The 21,690-nt window shown below is 37.3% G+C and overlaps 1 protein-coding gene across 1 annotated transcript; it reads right to left on the reverse strand.

Annotated features, from left to right (window-relative positions):
- Positions 1-39: 39 nt before the first annotated feature.
- Positions 40-21,571, reverse strand: LOC113494612 (protein vav). The gene is made up of 16 exons (XM_026873037.1): positions 21,179-21,571; positions 18,691-18,866; positions 18,301-18,360; positions 12,496-12,643; positions 10,780-10,950; positions 10,371-10,586; positions 9,863-9,982; positions 9,407-9,523; positions 8,924-9,100; positions 8,420-8,622; positions 7,901-8,018; positions 7,503-7,645; positions 6,898-7,041; positions 6,392-6,541; positions 5,891-6,059; positions 40-5,580 (listed from the first exon to the last, which is right to left on the reverse strand). Exons 1-16 carry the CDS (start codon positions 21,395-21,397, stop codon positions 5,506-5,508), a joined length of 2,406 nt encoding a protein of 801 aa, XP_026728838.1. The 5' UTR covers positions 21,398-21,571; the 3' UTR covers positions 40-5,505.
- Between the last annotated feature and the right edge of the window lie 119 nt (positions 21,572-21,690).

The raw sequence follows: 21,690 nt of genomic DNA on the forward strand, positions 1-21,690 counted from the left end.
TACGACTAAATAAAAAGAATTTGAATAAAACAAACATGATTCTCCAACAGTGTATTTATTTGTGGAGTCACTTACCTAACTACAGAACAATGGATATGCCGTTTCTGTATATTTACAAACATGAACATAAATAATATCAAAATACAATTTTATAATAACGTAATCGGAGCACGCACTCGCCAAGCACTGGAACACAACGAACACAAAATAAACGTTAGCACCAACATTCCACGCATGCAGACATTAAACACAAATACTATATTCATACATTTCATCAAGCATTGATGACGTCACACTACATTAGCTGATGAATAGTAATCCTTATTTACGACGCTCCCTTGCGTGGGATGGGGCAATGGGAAATTAATCGGCCTGAAATTTACCAAAACCATTTGCGTATTTATAAGTTCACACTGGTAGACTTTTAAATTTATTAACTACTTATTTCGTTTAATTGCATCTTAACGGCATCACCCAATAATAGGTCAGCGTGAATAAGAATTACCATATTTAACTAACGTCAGACTCGGTCAGACATAGCGTTGACTTGCATACCAATAATAGAAGCGTCATTAAGAATTCGATACTCGCTAAAATAAACGAGGTACACAGTGCTCCTACGTCGTGTCAAAATATTGCAGTAGCGAAAATAGAAGGCTGAATAGTTGCCCCTGTGGCGAGAGGCAATTCTACAACTAAAAACTTTAAAGACAATCGGATACGCTCGAAATTATAAAAAAAAGCATTGTTGAGACATGTCACAATACTTAATTTTCATCGCTGAGCGTTTGCTATTACCATGAACGCTTCTGTCAAAGTTTTTATTTTTACTACAGTATGTGATAAAAGGCAATTGGAGTTACGTTTGAATATCAGGCCACAAAACATCTTACACAACTATAAATACATAAGAAATATATTGCAGAATAATATAATTAATTAATGCGATAATTAAATTCATTGATTGTAACTGAATTACCAGTTTGGTAATTCTAAAATACATGAAGACACATATTCTTAAAGTTAAATTGGTAAATTAATATATTGCAATAACAAATACACAGACAACGCTTGTATTCGTCGTGAGTTACATTAAACAGAGATCATGTTATGCTTGTTCATAATATTTTAACATATTTTGGCACGAATTATAAAATTAGCGACTGATTGGGAGTTGTGAACCTAAAACGGCTATTCTATATTCCTGCGAAATAAATTACTTGTATTTGTGTATAATTGTGACATCTTTATCCATGTTTCAAGCTATATCATTCAACTTAATATTTGTTGAGTACTTCGCTTGTTGCGTCATTTTTAGCTACAACTCCCGAGAAAATATTGTTATTAGGTTTAATAAAACAATGCAAAATAATATTTTCTATATTGACCTATCTACCACTTTGCCGCCGCGGCTCGCCAGCCGCGCCCTGGCCTCGCCAACTAAATAGAAAAAATATATATCTATTACTTTACAACAACCATATTTATTCTTTACTATGCCTCCATATATCTTTATATATCTTTTTAATTTTATATAACAACGTCCGGCACCCTGTCGCCATGGACAAGATTAACTATTTTTTTAAGATATAATATTTATTTTCTTCACAACTTTATCATAAAGCAGTGTTTACATTGTGATTATTATGAGGGTTATATTCAAGCATATTTTATAATATAATTTATTAAGTGGCACTAGTCTTTATAAGTTACATTTAAAATTAACATTTATAGAGTTATATGGGAGTGGCTCTTTCATTTAACTATATACAATAATAATATTTCTATGATAAAGTTATATATGAAAAAAAATCTTATATAACCGTAAAATGGGTCTATTATCTAAATGCATTCATAAAATGAGAGCTACATTTGTAAGTTTGTTTGGAAATTGCACCATAATGCGTCCACCCCCATACGTTACTAAGACATCGTTTATATTATATATGTACTTTATACTTATATATCGATACACGTAGCCTACAACGTGGAAGGATAACATTCATTGTGCACGTTAACTTATTCGAATTACATTAAATCTTTACAACAATAAATTAACAATATTTACATTTAATGAATTCGATACTAATGTTACATAGTCGATTCGATTTGAATGAACCATAGATTGATAGAGAAATGATTTTAGATCGGTTATTATGAAAACTAGAGACAATTTCTATGAGATACAGTCACAGAATTGATCAGACAAATGTGAAAATCTTCTTTGCATGCTTATTCATGTGATCAAACTGCATTAAGTCGAAATGTGACTGTTGTCAGGTGGGTTTAATTATTTGTCCTTATATACCAAAACGATTTCATATTCATATAAGTTTTGGAAAAACACTAATTATTTTAAGAATTTAACAGCTTTAGATAACCTGCTATTCTTATGGGTTATAATGTAATTTGTCTTATATTTTTTATGTTATTTTAATATAAAGTAAAGCTCGAATAATTTTAGAATTAATTTGTCATGTTCGTGATATGTGGGTGACTGATTGGAAGAATCATGGATTAAACTATATTAGGAGGTCAAGGAACTTTAAAATAGAAAATAGTTAATTATTGAACTACATTAAAATTAAAATCAACTCAATATGAGTTTATATTGCATTTGTAACTAAATAATCGAGTGCAAATCTCTAGATTTACATTAGTTTTATACGAAAACAGAAGAAATTAGAAAAGCCAATACATAAACTGAATTTAGAAATACATTCAAACTAAATCTGGGTAAATGCACTCAAAACATTGTAAATAGTTAATTAGTTAGTAGGTACCTATAAGCACGAATTAATAAATGCTTAATATTACACAACTTAAGTGGATCTAAAGTAAAGTCTTACGAAAGATAACCAGACAGATGCCATGAAGGCGAAAAACAAAAGCAGTGACATGAAACTTTGAAAAATAATACTATGCGTTGGAATGTAGACTGAACGGCGCTGAGGTATATTATATGGCTATCTGGAAGCGGGGCGATTAGCAGAACAACTACAAACAAATATTCTATTTGAGAGGCAGTTATGTTTATAATGTAACCAGTAATTGAAAAATAGTTTTTAATTAGTAAGAGATAAACCCAGTAAGTATTAAATTGCATTAAATTATCGAGTTTGGCACTTTAGCTCACTATTTGTATAGTGTTGAATTACAGATGCTATGACGAAAGTAACTTTATTTAACTTTTTCTACAGCTTGCTACAGAATACTTATCAAATGATGAATATGTACTTCAAAAGTATTTAACTAGAAACAACAATAAATTAGTCGGTTATCGTCTTTTATTCTAGTACAAAATGACAATACAGATTTAGGTATTGTTTTAGATGAATAGTGGTTCTACTGCCAAATGGTTCCTGATAAAATGACAGACATGTTACTATCATGAAATTCACATAGAAGACAACATTGAAAAATAAGTCTTATTGAACACATTTAAAATACATTGAGGAAATCCAACTACATGCATCTGAGAAGATCATTCAGATATAGCTATCTCTGTCGTACCTACTGTTCATGTGAAGAACTTCTCGCTATCAAAAGCTTTAGTTAAACTTCCCGTAGAAATGGTTAGTGTTAACACAAGTTGAGCATTCCTTCGTCATGGTGGGACATAATAGTCAGATAAGTGATATTATACCGCGTCAAGTAGTTAGTATAATGGAGGTGAAATGAAGGGCATGATGTATCACAACAATCCCGAGTGTACATTTTAATGCGTGCGTGTTAGAGAAAGAGATTCTTATAAGAGTTAATAATTATTATTTTCACAATCAGATTGAAATATTTGACCATTTTTTGTTGCTTTTTAATAGTGCTGGTATATACATGATAGAGCACTTAGTATCGTGGATCTGTGTAACCTTATTTAAGGTGTTTCGTGACCGTCGCGTTGCATTACAACGTACACTCTACCAACATAGTGGGTACACAGATGGACCCGACGTCCCTACAATATAACTACATTAAAGCATCGTACGCACCATAAAACATTGCCGAGTGCCAACCGTGAGAGAAGAGAGCGTGTTCTTACACAAATATATACGATTTAAAATTTACTGATTAATGATGTTACAGATTAAATAAGTCACACTTCCAATAGCGTCCAAGGATGCAGTATAAAGCTTGAGAATGTCATACCTTATGTCATAGTACATTTGAGAACAGCGTTAATCAGTAAATTGAACACAGAATTCCACCAAGAGCATAGACGTAGAGTCCACACAATCACACGCACACAAACTTTACACGTAGATAACACCGAAGTGAGATTGCTTCGTAAACTCCCAAACACGCGACTAGAGTGTTGTGTCCAACTAATTACACTTACATGTATTACTTGCTGATATTAACACTAAATTATATTTTAAAATAAATAGAACGCGATGCGATCGCTGCTCTACAAAAAATAGATCTTTTGTAAGCAATCCTATAATTTTCTTTTATTAAATTCATACGCGTTCTACGCCATATACAATAAATCGTGTAAATAATTTTAATTTACTTGTCAATTAAAATAAAAGTGTTCACAAAAGTGAACGTGCCTATACACAACAGTGACTCTGATAACTAATGTGGTAGTTTCTGTACATTTGAATATTTACCATAGACATTTCACTTCGATTTTTTTATTTACACCTGGCAACATTGATATAGGTTATGTGCACCTATAAGTAGCAATGTTATCAGCTATAATGAGAATAAAGATGCTTTCCAAGTTGTGGGCATTAATTAGCCCTTAGTAAATATCTGTTGTCCATAATTTTAATATTTAATTCTACCTAACACATGTTGTTTTTTTATTTTGTCCTACTAAAATCTAACAAGAAGTCTTGAACAAGGTGTTGGTTTCCCAACTTGCATTACATTCATCATAATTTCTTAAAAAGAAGTATTTTTGAGTTGAACTATAGAGTTACAGAAGTAGCTACCATGTTACCGCAACAATACCGTGAATGTAACATTGCTTACCACCCTACACGTATATACACACCATACAATTATTTACACCATCTCTAGCGACGTTATGTCGCATAACTCGCAATATCCGAGACTATTATTTGACATCAATTACATCGATATATTTCATATAAGTCCATTCATCTTACTCTCTACAAACGATCGCTTTAACACCGATATGAAAATATATCCTCGTCACTACGTCTATCAAGTGAATTTAAGACATTATCTACTACATTATAAGGTTCACATTGGAGTGGACATAAATTGCTGTACATTACACGTTGGTACAGAGCATTGATAGTTTTCTTTTCATCGATATTGTATATCAATCACACTGAGATGTGAAAGCGGTTCCTCTTGACCGCTTAACTTTCTCGATCAGTCCTTTAGGGTGTAAGGACGAGTGTCTGTTCGTGTTTCGGTCCCCGGGCGCCATTAGACGAGGTCGGCCGTGTCGTTGTCGTCCGGGTCGTCGTCGGGCGCGTGCGGGCGCGGCGACGAGAAGTGCAGCTCGCGCTCGGCGAGGCAAAGCTGACATCAGTCAAGCGCTCCGATACACTCCGGCTCCTCCCGCACGCACTCTTTGGGGAAGTAGCCCGAGCGGTTGTCGCCCTGATGAACATAGAGATGGTTAAATTTATAGTTTCTTGGTTGATCATGGGAATATAGTGCAGCGCAATAACTAGTTTTTTTTTGTTTTATTACGGTCGGGGTTCATTTTTTTTCGATTTAAACACAGTTCAGATTATAGAAAACTAGTGAAAATTCAGTGAAGTAACAAGATACATTTTCTGTGGTATCTACGATCACTTGACATTTAGTAGTGGGCTGCTACCCTAGCAAGCAGCGCAACAGCGTGTGTACATGTAATTTTAGTGTTTCACTTAACTTTAAGTTTGAGAAGACAGAGTTGTTAAGTTACCTTGTCGAGCGTGCGGCCCTTCCACCAGCCGCGGCTGTCGCCCTCCTTGCTGAGCACGAGCACCTTGGCGCCGGGCCGCAGCGCCAGCTGGGAGGACTCCAGCGGCCGGAAGTCGTGGATCACTGTGGCCACTACACGCCGGAACGGCCAACGCAGGTTCGAGTTCAATCTGGAAGATATAGAGCTCGCTTTTAGAAATGTCCAAGTGATTTTAGTGTGTTAGTAAGTTGTGTTTCTGTAAGTTATAATGCTTTTGCAATCGTTTGAGTGTCTGTCTAACATCATGAAAAAACACTAATTATGATTAATACTTGCGATGACAAAGGAGTAAATTGTGTAATATTTCAAAATCATGATAGGCGGGTTAAGAGTTTTTTGCACAATGTTTCGATGCATACCATCAAAAGCTAAGAAGTTATTACTCCTACTTAAATCCAATAACAATATTGAAAGATTTTAAAAAGTTCGATCATGATCAATTAAAATGTAAAGTGGCCTGACCCCTCAAAGTTCTCGGAGAGGCTGGTCTTCTCGTAGTAGGTGATGAGCTCGACGATGCTGCGGAAGAAGCGCGACTCGGACAGGAAGTAGTGCTGCACCTGGTCGATGGGCTTGCGGCACACGCGCATGTGCTTCACCGTGTTATCCGTCCTGGGAGGAATTAATTATGATTACATTAAACAAAATGTTGAAGTAGCCGAATGGAATTATGGTTTCATTTATATATGCATGAGACCCAATAAACAGTTTTTAATTAGACTAAATCAGGGAAAATCTACTAACAGCAGTTAAAAAAAAATGAAAATATTGTTTTAGAGCAGCTGATTTTGAGCTAAGTCATATGTAGTGCCGAGTGATCTGATGCAGATACATGGCTATAGTCAGCACTTAGCAGGGATATAACGTACATGTTTGCGTCAAAGATCTTTTTGGTATTCTAAGATAGGTTAAATCATAATTATATTTTAAGAAAGATTAATAGTGTAATGGATGGTATAATATCGTACTTGAGCGAGAGCGCGTAGTTGGTGTCGGTGGGCGCGTGGTGCGGCGCGTACGAGGGGTGCGGCCGCACGCGCAGCAGGAACGTGCCGTCCACGCGCCGCTCCAGCCGGGCTGTCGCCGTCTCGCGACCCATCTCACCCACGTACCTGCACGTAACCAGAACATATAGTGCGGGCTAGGTTGGGAGAAATGGTACTCATACTAAAACAGATCAGATGTGTAAGGGTGCTTTTAATTTAAACGTTTCGTGTCGGACCGCTGAGGTGCTGAAACGGTGCGTTTGTCGTTTTTCGCACGGACAGTCGTTTGTTTTCATACAAAGCGCGCGGTGCGGCGTTGGTACCGCAAACGCTCGAAATCACGAAACGTATAAATTGAAAGCGCCCTGTCTTTAATGGTTTTTTAACAATACAAGATCTATTATGGTAAGAAAAGCCGACATACATTTTTATTCATAGAAAGTTTCGGGCAAAAGCACATTCTGAAATTTCAGAAAAAAAAACATTCAAGTTACAGTACAAATAAGTAAGGTACGAAAATGACCTACATTAGTACACAATAATATTCCTACATATAACGCTCAGTCGGTCGTGTGGTGTGTACGTACCACATGTAGTAGTGCAGCGCCTGGTCGGGCTGGTGCTGGTGCGGCGGCAGCGGCGGCGCGGGCGCCAGGCCCCCGCCGCAGCGCCCCGACAGCGCGATGCACTCCTTGTGCGCGCACGCGTTGCACACCGTGCACAGGTAGCCCTGGCGGGACACAAACATAGCAGGATTGAGCTATCTACAACTAATATATGTAGCTGAATGTTATGGGTTGGCAGTCACCACACATACGAATGTAGTCCCTGGTAATAGGAGCAAAAATTATTTAACATAAAAAAATTTTTTTGCATTCGCAGTCGATTTTTGGACTTTTTGACTGCTTTTCTTTGCGACTTCCTTAGATTATAATTATCACTTAATGATGATACACATAGATTATTAATTGTATACTACACATACCTGAAATATTCTGCCCTTTAGGAACTTGGAACAGTGATGACAGGTGGCTGGTTTTTCAAACGTATGTAACACGAACTTGTGATTCGTACTCCGACAGCCTGGCGGCTCCAAGTTGTCACTGAGAATAAAACAATTGTTTAGAGCGGTGGAAGGGTAAGCGTAGGAAAACCAAAACAGTAATATTTCTTAAATACTGATTTACGACGAAACAGAACTTATGCAACGGTTTACACTTATATATCGGGATTGCCCGACTAGTTTCGGACTCAAGATAGTTACTATAAAAAAAGAGTATTTAATTCAATATCACACTATGGGAGCCAGCGTATGGACGGTGTAGCCGTGGGAGGCCTAGGAAGGTGACGAGACGACCTTAACGCTTACCGCGCGGGCCGGTTCCATGACGGCCAGAATAGAGAATCGTGGAAGCATTTGGGGGAGGCCTTTGCCCAGAAGTGGGACACAGGGGGCTAGATTAAAAAAAAAAGCACTATCAATGTATCTGAGGTGTGTACTCACATGGCGTCGCGGATGGCCTTGACCCACTTGCGCTTGGCGTCGTCGGTGCGCGCGTACAGCGTGAAGGTGGCGTCCTTGGTACGGCGCACCAGGTAGAAGTGCGAGGCCCAGCGCGCCTCGCCGCGCAGCGCGCGCCGCCCCAGCCCCTCCTCCACGCGGTACTCCGCCAGCCGCACGCCCACGCGGTACGAGTACTGGTTGTCCTATACAACGAGCTTTTTGATTATACATATATTTTTTCTGTAGGTATATTGGTCAAAGAAAAAATCTAAGTCAAATTTATAGGAGACACTAAAACTGAAAATTTACGAAATAAGGACACTACAATCGGATTCAGTAGAGAAGTGATGATACCAAAATGGCCTTTTGTTGTTTTACAATGTAAAATCTTTTTCTAATAGCCTTATTAAAGATCACGTGTATAGTCAAGTTTAATAGACGAAATTTTATCAAAATAATTTAAAAAGCATTATCATGATCTTGTTAAATGGTGATGACACTAACCTTGACAGGTTTACACAGCAGCATGAGCTTGTCGAACACGAACACGTATCGCGAGCGCAGCTTCTGGTCCTCGTGCGCCTTGACCTTGAGCTCGCCGTCGAGCAGCAGGCGCCCGTACGCGGCCAGCCCCGCGCCGCCCGCGCCTAGTGCGCCCCCTTCCCAGTCTAATATGCTCTCCTGGTACCCAACATAACACAAATTGCTAATTTGCTCTTCACTTTCCATAGTCATTATTAAAAATACCACAATTGAAAAAGCAGTTCTCTTTCGATTGTTAGGAAAAAAAGACTGGAATTTTTGTGTTTTAAAATTTAAGAACAGAATAAAATTTTCTTAATTGCACACCACATACTTAATTACAGGATTTGGATAAGAAAAATAGTTACAAGGTGCCATAATTTGTGGTCATATCGCTGCCAGCGATCATTTAAAGACCACCTATGGATGGACTTGTTACAGAAGAAATTTCATGATATATAGTACCTGTACTTTAGCGAGTAGCGCCAGCACCTCACTATCCCTTTTGACTTCGTTGATGTACTGCGCTACGTCGACCATCGCTTCTTTCGCCCGCTCCAACCCTCGGAACTCTTCGTGATTCTGTCAATCACCATAAATATTTGATATTAAGTTTAATCGCTATTTTGGTTGGGTAATTACCTATATCTACTTGAGCTACTACCTATTTCCAAGGGCTAGAAAAAAAAATCTTTGACAGAATTGTTTCGGGTTATTCAGCACCAAAAATTATAATTATATAACTATAATTATAATTATAATTGGTCACGGGATCTATGTATTGGCATCAACATTACGAAGATATGTGATACGGATGTAATCTAAATACACTATTTAATACGTAGCTATTTCGTTTAACTTGTGTTATTTATCACAGATGTACGGATCTGTTAGCCACAGTTTGATCTATTGACCACTTACCGGTTGCGTTTCATGCACCAGCTTATCCAGTAGCAGGTGGTATTTTAGTACCCTTTGCATCGGCACAGACAATATATCGCGCAGCTGTATCCGGCCATCACTGTGTTCCTTTTGACATTTCTGAAAATAAAGAACTTTTAAACACTTTGTCTTTATTTTAGGAATGGTGTAGGGAGGGCATTACTTGTTAATTATGGTGTAGAAACAGGTGGGTTTATATTTCATTGCTTTCTATTACTACTCTCATTAGTGTAATTATCTTCAAGCCTTATAGAATCTAGGTGGTGCGCTGGAGATATACAATATTGTGATTGCTGAAAACGGAAAGCTATGTTGTGGTGTAATGTGACAGCCAAATAAAAAAGGAACTTGAACTCTAAGGTTGTTTCAGATTTATAAATTAACTAATCGCACCACACCACACAAGGCTTTCTTGGTCTGCAATCAGCAGAGGATGGTAATACGCAGATATGGCGAAGTCTAAAAACGACTCAAACGGTATACTCACAGCTAACTGTTTATTGAAGGTGGAATCCCTAGCATCCAACATCTTAAGCGTGTCCTGTGCGTTGGTGAGGTTCGAGCAGTAGTCTCCGTACAGCAGCAGCCGCTCGCGCCACGCCAGGAACACGTCGGCGAGCCGCGGCGCGCCGCTGCCCGGGACGCAGTTCTCTGTGGCCAGCTTCAGCTGCCGCAGCAGACCAGTGTGGGTCTCGTGGAGTTCCTGTTTCAAGTTAACATTTGATTAACAGGTTGATTATTTCCTGGGTGTTTGAATCACGTTTGAACATTTAGAAATGAAATATATAATTAAAAAATAACATTTACATTGTGACATCTTTACATTATTTATTGGTCTGGATGTTCCTTCAATGGAATACGGAAATTTATTTCATTTAGAGTATTCCTTAACTTACCTTTATACCGAAAAATATAACTTGCATATCCTGAGGTTTGAGGTAAGGCATCAGCGGCCTCAGGAAGTATTTGATTATTTTGCTCAGAACGTCGACGTAATTGTTCTCCGTATCGACAAGTTCTCGTATAACATAATCTCTCTTTTCTAAACTATGTGACGACGTCGCTAGCTGGAAACAGTTAAAAAATATTAAATATTTATACATTAAATTACTCCCGCAAGACCAAATTTAGAGAAGAGTCTCGATTTTTTTTTATAACAATCCAATTTAAGGCACAAAAGTTCGAGTACCCTCTAAATTTGTCCTGCTGTATACAATAACATTGAAAGCGTGAATGTCTAAAACCGTAACCGGTCTATTTCTACTGTATCTACAATTTACATAAAATTTCTACTACGCTGAGTTCCCTTACAAAAACAGTGAAGCAAAAATACAGTCGGAAATATTGTTGTAGGCGATATCATACGAAGCCATATGGATGTACACCTACTATGTAGGGCACCCAAACAACTCGTTTTCGCCTAGGCATAGTATCGCTGTATTCAATAACAATTTATTTTTATCCACTTACATTGAGATATCCACTTATTTTTATCATCAGGAACGCAACGCAATAGAAACTGGGTGTTTAAAAAACGAATGATAGCAAAACTAATAGGCGCGTTGTAAAAACATCGTGATTCGAGGAGCAACAGAGCCATGCCATGAATAATGCAATCGCCGTACGGAACGATTTGCTAAACTTTTACTTGTCCGGTTGGAATTTTATACGTCCGTCATCCGTGAACGGTTTTTTTGCTGGGAAAAATGATAAAAGTTTGTCGGCATCGGCATCGTGGCGTTATAACTGTGCCGACTGAAACGTTCGTGACGGTAAAATCAAATGGGATATTGGAATGGTGCAGGCGACGACGATATTCGCGAAACTATCAATCGAGATGATTGATTTTGGAACAAATTGCAACTTTCTCTGTGCGATTACAGTGCAAAACGAGATTGTTGACCTGACATGCTTCAAGTGCCTTAACGCTACCAGAATTAATCGACACTTCATGGCTTACGTAATATACCAAGCGAAAAAAATACAAACATGAATTGATAATTTTTGGCTAAGATATTTAAAAAACGAAGTATGTAAGACATTGGGAGCAAGTCTTATTTGTGCAGCTACAAAACATCTTCATAAGTTTGTGTTTCCATGAATACATTTGCAGTTGTAACTCGGTCCATACAAAGTTGCAACTGCAACGCGGAACTCCGGCTTTCCACATGACGAGTTTCTGATAAGATTTGTTTGAGATCTCCTAACAAGTTGCATACATTTGTAACGCTTATATGGTGATACCATGCAAATTGTAATTTACGCATTGTTTTGCAGAATTGGAATTTATAGGCATATGTGATTTATGTAACGGGACTATGCATTGTCTTTTGCCATATATCCTCGTATTCGCAAACCCGCAGTGAGATAGCCGCAGTGAGCCAGCATGGGTATAAATACTCAATTATATGCGTGGGAAGAGGCATTTGCCCAGAAGTGGGACATTTACATTCTAGTATCATATTTAAAAGATATTTACAAGTATGTATAGAAGTATCGTTACATAGTGTTTGGCCGTTTCTGTATCTGCTAAAACGGTTATTATCATGCCAATGTTCGGTAGTCTGTTGTTCCTTTAACCACGTAAAACAAAATCATAGTATGTCGCGTACTGTGTTGAAAGCGGGCGGCTGCACGGGCGGCAGGTCGCGCACGCTGTTCTTGACGGCGCACAGGTCGTGGTAGATCTCCTCGTCGTGGATGCGCGCGCAGTAGCTCGCGTACTCACCGACGTCGGCGGCGGGAGCGATCGCGCCGCCACTACCCCAACGTTACGGTTACTCACATGCACAAGCTTACGAATCGCTTTCGTATTACTAGCTTCCACTAATGAGGTACTAATTTATGAAATGGACAGTCGATCGCATGTCAGCGGCAACACAAACCCGAACCTACTCAAATCATAGCACTACGGTTTAAGATCATAAGGCTCTATCGGTCCCTTATTTAGTTTTTAAAGTGAAATGGTTATGGCAGTGAAATGAATAGGTTGAAGAGGATTGAATTTTGACTATTCTAAAGGCGTTGAGATTTCCTTCATATCAAACAATAAGGTTGGTTTCATATGCGATTGTTACTTCTGACGTGTTTTCAACTGTACACAGGGAAGGGCTCACTATAAACTCACACATAGTTTCAGGAAACCAGAATGTCTGGTGACCCTCAAAGCAGGGTTTCTAAAGGTTTTAATATTCAAGGGAGAGGCTAATGAAACAAAAGCGATTTCGAATAAAACTTCGGTTACCCACATGACGTAATTGTAAGGACTTTTCCCAGACCAGAAAAAACTCTGTAAGATAAGGTCCTAACTACAAGATCTGACAGTCTTTAAAATTTCATCACATGAATAACAAAAAAATATAACATTCTGAAATACCAGCTGTCTCATCAAATCCTTGATAGAACCGATAAATCTCTTAAATAACAATATCTTTAATCCACACAACAAATAATAAAACTTTAATCTATTTATGCAAACATACATAAATAAGACAGCCGATAAGAACAGATAAAAGAAAAATAAAATGATGGACCATAACTTAAATTATAGTACTACTGGAATATTTATGATCACAGTTATGAACGGTATTTGAATAAAACATCCTTTAAATCTAGAACTCGGAAATAAAAATAATAGCCAACTAAATAACTAGACGTCGAAATGTACTAACTACTGGTGTACACGAGACTAGATGGAAACCGACAGGATACGCTAGCATAGTTTAACACCGTACGGTGATAACAATGTGGGCCTGTAATAAAACGATAACGCAGCTTCCAAACATTTCAACTAAACTGGGGTAATTTAAACAAGACCCTTTCTGAAGTCTTCACCGCTATAAACAAGCATTTAGTATCTTTTTACATTCAAATACAATGTTAAAAAATAGCTACCGCATCCCAAACATCATAGCTTTAGAATTCACAGAACCTACACAAGTAACCGCACCTAAGTACAACCTCCAAGGTGCGTACTGATATGTGACTCGACATATATTTATACAGATATATTGCTCTTATCAGGAAAATAAAACCGCTGAAAATGTTCTAATAACATTTTCTAAGAACACCCAATTATAACTAATTGGTAAAATTACTGGGAAGTTATAAAATTCTCGTTATAATCTCGAACAAACAACGTCTTATAAAAAGCATTATCAACAAACGGTTTTCACTAAATTGTACGGAATGGCGGGACGTTTCATATCAGTACACAGTTTGGAGCCGTGCCTACTATGAAGCATATTATCTACACATCGAACTATATTGTTGGAAGCAAGACAACGACCACCTCTAAATATGTTTCGATCACGCTTGGTACTGATCAATGTATTTGGCGAATGTGGAAAAGCTTAGAATTGCCTACATATAACATTATCAAGAAAAATAAGTCGCATATTTTCAGATAATGCGTAAAAAACCGTTTAAATAGTGCTTGGTCTAACTACTTTTTTGAATGACTACCGAATCGGGTTACCGTTTCGAAAGATTCACACGATCTGTATCAATATTATAATATGACATTCACTTGTTTCAGCGTATGTTGTCGCTGTAGGCAACGTCAATTATTGAACATGTCAACTATAAATTGATTGATTGGGTAGATGGCATTGCACGCAGATGAATCGAAATAGAATTTGATCAAATATTCTTCAAAAAGCTTATGATATTGGCTGTAGGAGCGTCGTGGAAAGGAATACGGTTTAATTTGAAGTACCTTTACAATAAAAATATTTTTTAAGTAGCTCCATTTCCTCACAATTACCGGTAATCTCAAGGTTGTTTACCTTGAAATAAGTAAGTATATCTTCGCGATTATTATGATACCTTGCGTGCCAATGATTGCGTTGAATAGTTGGCGGTCAGTGTAGCATCATATTATGTAAAAAATTACGATTAGATGCTTATCTAGAAGAAACGACAAAGTCGGAAGTGTTGCTATCAAAGTATTTTATATTACAGAATATCCTGTTAGTTGAAGAACAGTAGTAGAGATAATTATTAGAGAAAATTACTAATAACTTATTAACTTTAAACTCATAGGACGAATAAATGGAATCATGATCACGCAGTCAAAAAATACAATAGATAGCCGGAAATAGAGCATAAAGCAGCCATAAATAACTTAACAAAATACATCCTAAAGAGTCAGACAATAGCTTTAAGAGTGAGTAGGTAGTAGCTCTATGTACCTGAGATATAAATATTACTAGGCTACCTGTTGCTCCGAGCGAATGTAAAACCATATCGTGGACGTCATCTGCAGGATAACGGTGCGACGAGTACTTATAAAGAGATATGTCGTGACGAACTTTCTGAGAACTACCTACCGAGCTTATCTCTCTTATCGAGTACAAACGGCACATTGCATCCAACCGCTAAATCGACATAGTTGTGAGAATTCACATTACATCATATCGCGGTTTTATTTTGAAATTACTTCCTCGCCAATTCGTCTCAAACTAATTACTTTGACTTTCTAAATAATATTTCATAAGATTTGAATTTGAACACACGCTCAATTGGTTGTTACCCCTATTTCTTAGCCCAGTTTTGACACATTGATATTAGCACCTTTATTACAAAGTGGTAAGGTTCATTGGCGTGTTTCGTTGCTAACTAAATCTGTCGTCAGTACATTGTTTCGGTAGCCGCAACACATTACCACACTCGGTTCTGTTTCCCTCAAACAGCATTAATAAACACGTATGAATTGTTTTCTATCTCGTTATTCATAAACAAGGTTATTTTGGTGCTGCCTTGTTGAATGAAGCTGATATACCAAGGTACCTCATGTGTATGCCGGTCGCAGACAGATCTACGTGAAAATCTGTGTTTTATGAAAACGTGATGTTTATACACGCGCTGTACGAGCAAGTGTTGAACAGATAGATTTTTAGAGCCGATAAAGTTTAATGGAAAAGCTTGAGCAAATGAAAATATCAATTAAAATGAAAACCGAATCAGTTAACTAATATTACTGTTATGTTGGGACTGAAATATAGAACGCTTTCTAATTTTGCATTCTAGCACAATGTTCTATAATCTTATCTCTAGTTGTATAAAACCCACCCTATACATATATTTGCGTATGCAGTCGTTATACGTAAGTTCAATCCTGGCGGGGATGTTTACACAGCTTAATGCAAATGCTTTCAGCCTCCACGCCTTACTTACAAATATCAAATGTCTTGGAAACACTCGTTACAATATCAATTAAAATAAAACTTCCAATTGAACAGTGGTTTCTTAACGTTGTCAGAGCTAAATTTGAACGACGAATAATTAATGAAATGGCTTTAGTAAACATTCAGTATGTTTTTGGGTATGATTCAGTTATTTTAATTGCTGAAATTGTCGCCAGTTTCTCACTAGCGTGAAAATCGAAGCAGAACTAAATACAGCCGACTCTTCCAATATAACAGCGAGAGACTTTAAATAAAATCGGTCGATAAAAGATATAAAGGGATGGCCAGTCGTCTACATATGGAACGTAGCGATTGGGAGAACAAGCTCAAATTTCGGGCTATCTATAATACGAAGGACACATGACATGATGCATGTTTCAACTATGCATGTAGAAAGATTAATGTGGTGCTCTGTTATAATCTTCGCGCAGCGTCCGATAGCACGTCTCGTATGGCAGACTGATGGCCGGTCTGCATCTATGTCGAGGATAGGACAGGGTATTTTAAAATACCGAATTTTGGTTTGCCAGTAGATTCCTATTTGATCTATTGACAAGTCTTATTTACTTATGTAAATGGTCGACAGAATTGCTAACTACTAATGACAGCAATCAACTTGAGGTTTAAACTTAAAGTTTCAGAAGTTTGCCCTTTAGGAAGTAGAAATTGGTAGAACTAACATCAGTTTCAGTTCTAATTGTATAACTTGACATAAGTGTTATAATTCTTCGTGTCACGTTTAATTTGTTTAGTTCGTAACAAGTATAAGTTTGGACATGGCATTTTATATAAGCGTGCCCCGAGATCTACAGAATGAGCTAAGGATAGGCGACTATATCTACTAAATAAGACAATAAACCAGAAAGTTTCCACAATACTCTGATGCAAGGCTTTAATAACATAATTGAATTAAAACTTTACCACATTATACACGGCTTTCAGCGACCCAGTTGCGTTTCCTAATGTTGGCATGACAACTGTACAAGGAAACTTACTACATTATTTGTAGTAGATGGATCGATTATTTATATCATTTAATGGTTTACGTCTTACTTTTACAATCAACGTTAACGTGCCTTTAACTTGTAACAGTTGTAAGCATGACTGCCATTTAAAACTGCGTCGGAAATGAGTTAATTTCAGCATTACATAGCTTATTGTTTATTGTCTGAGAAACGAAACTGAGATGGTATATTTAGATAAAGTCGAGATATAAAGCTAAGAATGTGTTCGCTAACACGCGCGCATTTCCGCGGGAGAGAGCAAGCTAGCTTAGTGTGAATAACACTGAACAATAAACCCTACAAGCTTTATAACAAGGCTCAAAATATTACTCGTCTACCGCAGATGCTTTGTCAATTATGCACGCAATTGCGAGTTGCACAATGTTCACTAAAGCGTTTTCATTGATGAGCATTCAAAATAGACAAGTAACCGTCTTCATGACAACGACACTTATGTAATATTGAGTAATGTAACCACAGCAAAATGAGCTTTAATTGAACAAATAATCATTCATTAAATCGTGCTTCTGTGCATTAAAAATCATAAAGAAAATGGCTTATTAAGGTCGTTATAGATCAGATTAGGATCGGTAATAATATTATCAGTCGCATAAACAAAAAACTATATTCTCAGAATGTGACAAAAAGTTGATCTGATAATAATAAAGAAAATCGAGACAAAAGTATTAAACGATACATATGTAAATAACGCAAAGCTTAAACTATTGTCATTCGATGATAACGGCGCGACCGGGGATCATGGTTTGAATATTAACTAGGACGACGAAAGTAAAATGTAACATTGGACAGTACCAAGCGTGATGTTAACGAACTAGGCGCTCGAATATTCATGATACACAGCTGAGGTCGGATACGACTACCACTTTTTCATTTAGGATCGATCTGACAATACAAGAGTCATGTGCGGCCTCAGCGAATCGAATATTCAGAGCTAAAAAGGACTTTCAAACAGCCACCTCCGGCGTTGCTGAGGTGAATTTCACGTAACAGAGGTCCTCGTAAATCTCCTCGACCCGGTCCTCGCAAGTCGCGTTGGGTATCGTGAACTGCACCCAGGGGACCTCCGCGGCGGTGGGGTGCGCGGGGTTATCCAGCATCTCGCGGCTGTACGGAGGCGGCTCGAGGGACGCGCCCGCGGTACTACAACGGTCCTTATGTTAACAAAGTTCTCAACGTGTTAGTTTAGGTTAAAGTAAGTACTTACACAGACTGCAGATCTTTGTATATGTCCTCCTCCGATTGTGTCCGGAGGGCCGAGAATGGTCTGAAATGAAATGGACGAATGAATTTTCTGAGAATTTTATCTCAAAAGTGTTGTATAATGCTTAGAAAGAATACATGTAATCTCACGACTCATAAAAATTCTACAAATAAATTTATTGACCAGAAAAACACTTACAGAAATTAATCTACTAATAACTTTGATGAACTCGATGTATAACCGTCAGTAATTCATCAATCACTACCTACATAAATGATGTCGCTTGATAGCTTCTAGGTCTATTTTAATCTACGTAACTTTATTAATTGCGGGGTTTTATAAAATATTTTCTCGCGTTTAGCAGAAGTCAGCCAGTAAATCTGGAGCCCTTACTTGATACTTTTTGCTACGGCCTTCGGGCACTGGCTGAGCTTGGCCAGCGTGCACAGTACTCGGTGGAAGTTGGAGAGGTCGAACAGCATGGAGGGGTCGAAGAGGTCCGTCTCCCGCAGCTCGAACACCTCGTGGCATGTCCGCAGGAACACTTTGATGTTCCGCATGCACAGGAACTGGTGGACAAACATGGATATTTGTAATGGCTTGTAACTTGGAATTCCTGTTCATATAAATGCACTCTTCATAAGGTCTTAAAATCTTTAATTTTACGTAACGAGTAGTTTGCAGCGAATCCCTATCACGCACGAAAAAAAAACGAAGATAGTTTACGATCATCGAATTTACACAGGACACATCTTTGAAAGTACTAGAAAACGGAAACAGCGTGGATCAAATAGCGAACCAGCGCTGGTGACACTGTATTTTTTATACATCGAAAGAATTCAAATGAGATCACACGCCTCTCTCAATTTCTGTTGTTTACTATCGGATTACTGAGATTACAAACAATTTCGTCATAAAAAATAAGCTTGATAAATTAATCCTAAAATCTTCCTCATTAGCTCTTAATTGGTTATTGCTATTATAACATTTCCGTTCGATCCGTGCGATCTTGCTCTTATTGCCGTCTTTCTAAGAATTCACGTCGAGATTTTCACTACGTTTTATACGTATTTTTCCCCGATGAATTAAATGAATTACTAGCCGAGGAAGATTATAGATCAATTATAATAATGGCCTTTCAGTCAGAACAGCTTAACAACTTATTATAACTTATCACCGACTATTATGATTCAAGAAGGGTCAGATTTCTTAAATGAATTCTATTGACACTGGATAAGTTTGTGTCGGGAATTCGTGATCATTATTGTTCAATCGTCATACAATCGATTTTAAGGCGAATTAATATCAATAGCATTTCTGGCCGAAGATCTGTAATTACCGAGTGACAAGTGTAGTATGTACGCGATTTCTTTTACTCAATATGGTTTATATTAATTGTTTCGATGATTAGTAATTAAATCACTACATTATCGAGAAATATATAATCGTTTAACAGAATTGACTTATATTTATAAATGGATTTATAGCTTCGTAATAGAAGGTTTAAAAGCAGTTATGAAGTACGGAAATTATCATGTGGGGCCTGATAACTTATCAGAATCATGATTAAGACATAATATTTGTTTTCCTTACTAGTATAGCTGTTAGTGCTATTGCACTTATTTTCCTTGCAATACATTGCAAATGAACACACTTTAGGTAAAGTGTGTTCAGCTGTAAAAATATATGATAGTAGTTCTGGCTACACATAAAAGAAACATATATGGGCTTTATTTTATGACCCCTCCTATAAACATGGGGTGACTAGTTTTATGAGCAACAGTTGTCACAATATGGATAGTTAAGTAGTAAATAGAATGTCCCAGAAAATACTTATATTAGTGACTTGGATATGTACCATCAAATTAATACATGATTACTTATAACTATAACAAAAAAAATGTACTGCGCTTATTTGGTAATATAAATTGTTTTTATGTCAACTGCATGAGCTTAAAATAAGGATATTAAACACAAAAATTACTGATTAATAATATTTTTAAAAGCAATTTCCTTTAAATTTTCCTGGTATCATATTTTTATCAGTTTTCCTTTACGATTATTCTTAGATGAAGAAATAATAAACTTAAAACTTTATCATATTTTTAAATGAAAATTATTATTTTCTATCTATAGTAATGGTTTTGCATCTTTGAACCAATACACACAGTTTATATTGTGCATTGTATCAAATGAAACAGAATACAACTCACAAGATAAATGTTTACAAATAAGTGTCTTGTGACATAGTTACTTGATAACTGAACTCTTTTGGATTGATATGAAACACAACTGTGTCATAATTTGGAGACGGAGATTCAGAGATTATCATGACAGCCATAACAGTTATGTATAGATATTTATCTTATTAGGCCATTGCACTGGAAGTACTAAAAAACCTTTTTATTAAATTTGTTCTATTATCAATAATAAAGTCCTATAAACATTTGTGTAAAAGTTCATTAATAAACTGGCAGTAGTAGCATAGCTTGTTCATTCACAGTTTACGATGCAGATAACACCGGAACACATTCATGTCTGTTGAATATGCACCTATCAATAGCAAAGCTCCATTCATCAATGCATGCATAATTAACTACACCAACACATTATAACTGTACATCTTATAACACACATTCGAACGTAAGGAAGTCCTGCTGCACTTTGTATACAAAATATATTAAATCTGTCGATAAACTCGACGTTTAGATATTACGATTTAAATTAAATTAATATTTGCTCGAATTGTATCAAAAATCCGAAACCACGACGAAGCGATCTAGGAATTAGTTCTACATAACACGCGTGCCACTATTATGTGCCAAATTTAATGGGTTTGTAGTAATTAGAGCGAAGGTCGCGGTGGCGGGGACTCAATTACCTGCGCCATCTGAGGTCGCTGGTTGACGTCCTTCATGTCGACGCAGCCCGGGTGCAGCACGTTCAGCAGGTTACACAGGAGAACGCCATCGCGCAGAGTGTACGCCAGGTCGTGGATTGAACTCGTTTCCCAATTCGCCTTATGGTCGGGACGTAGCAAGCCACATCTCGTCAGCCAGGACGCGCACTCGCGCCAGAGATCCTCTCCGCCAGCAGCCATGATTTACATAAACTTTATAGTGCACATCGATAGCATCGGTACCGAACACTGCTTTTTAATAATCAACAGGCCATCATCAAACGAGGGTTAATTGATAATTGACATACAAATTGATACAACAAACATAGGACGAACCAAGCAAGAACAAGAATTTTTGACAACTGAAGATTTGAGTTGCCATGTACATGACATGAGAATGTGCCTCGAAAAATTGAAGGACCACAGACCTATAACTCGTATTTTTTAGCTTTGTCGGTCAATTTTTCTAGTTTTAAAATTCAACGCCAAATCTA

This window comes from Trichoplusia ni, chromosome 5, assembly GCF_003590095.1.
Source record: "Trichoplusia ni isolate ovarian cell line Hi5 chromosome 5, tn1, whole genome shotgun sequence".
NCBI lineage: Eukaryota > Metazoa > Arthropoda > Insecta > Lepidoptera > Noctuidae > Trichoplusia > Trichoplusia ni.

Coding starts and splice junctions, on each gene's coding strand:
- LOC113494612 (XM_026873037.1), bottom strand. CDS start 21,397: ATGGCTGCTGGCGGAGAGGATCTCTGGCGCGAGTGCGCGTCCTGGCTG. Junction 10,951..12,495: donor AGCCGCCCGCTTTCAACACA/GTACGCGACATA, acceptor AACTGTTTCCAG/CTAGCGACGTCGTCACATAG. Junction 6,060..6,391: donor CTCTCCGAGAACTTTGAGGG/GTCAGGCCACTT, acceptor TATATCTTCCAG/ATTGAACTCGAACCTGCGTT.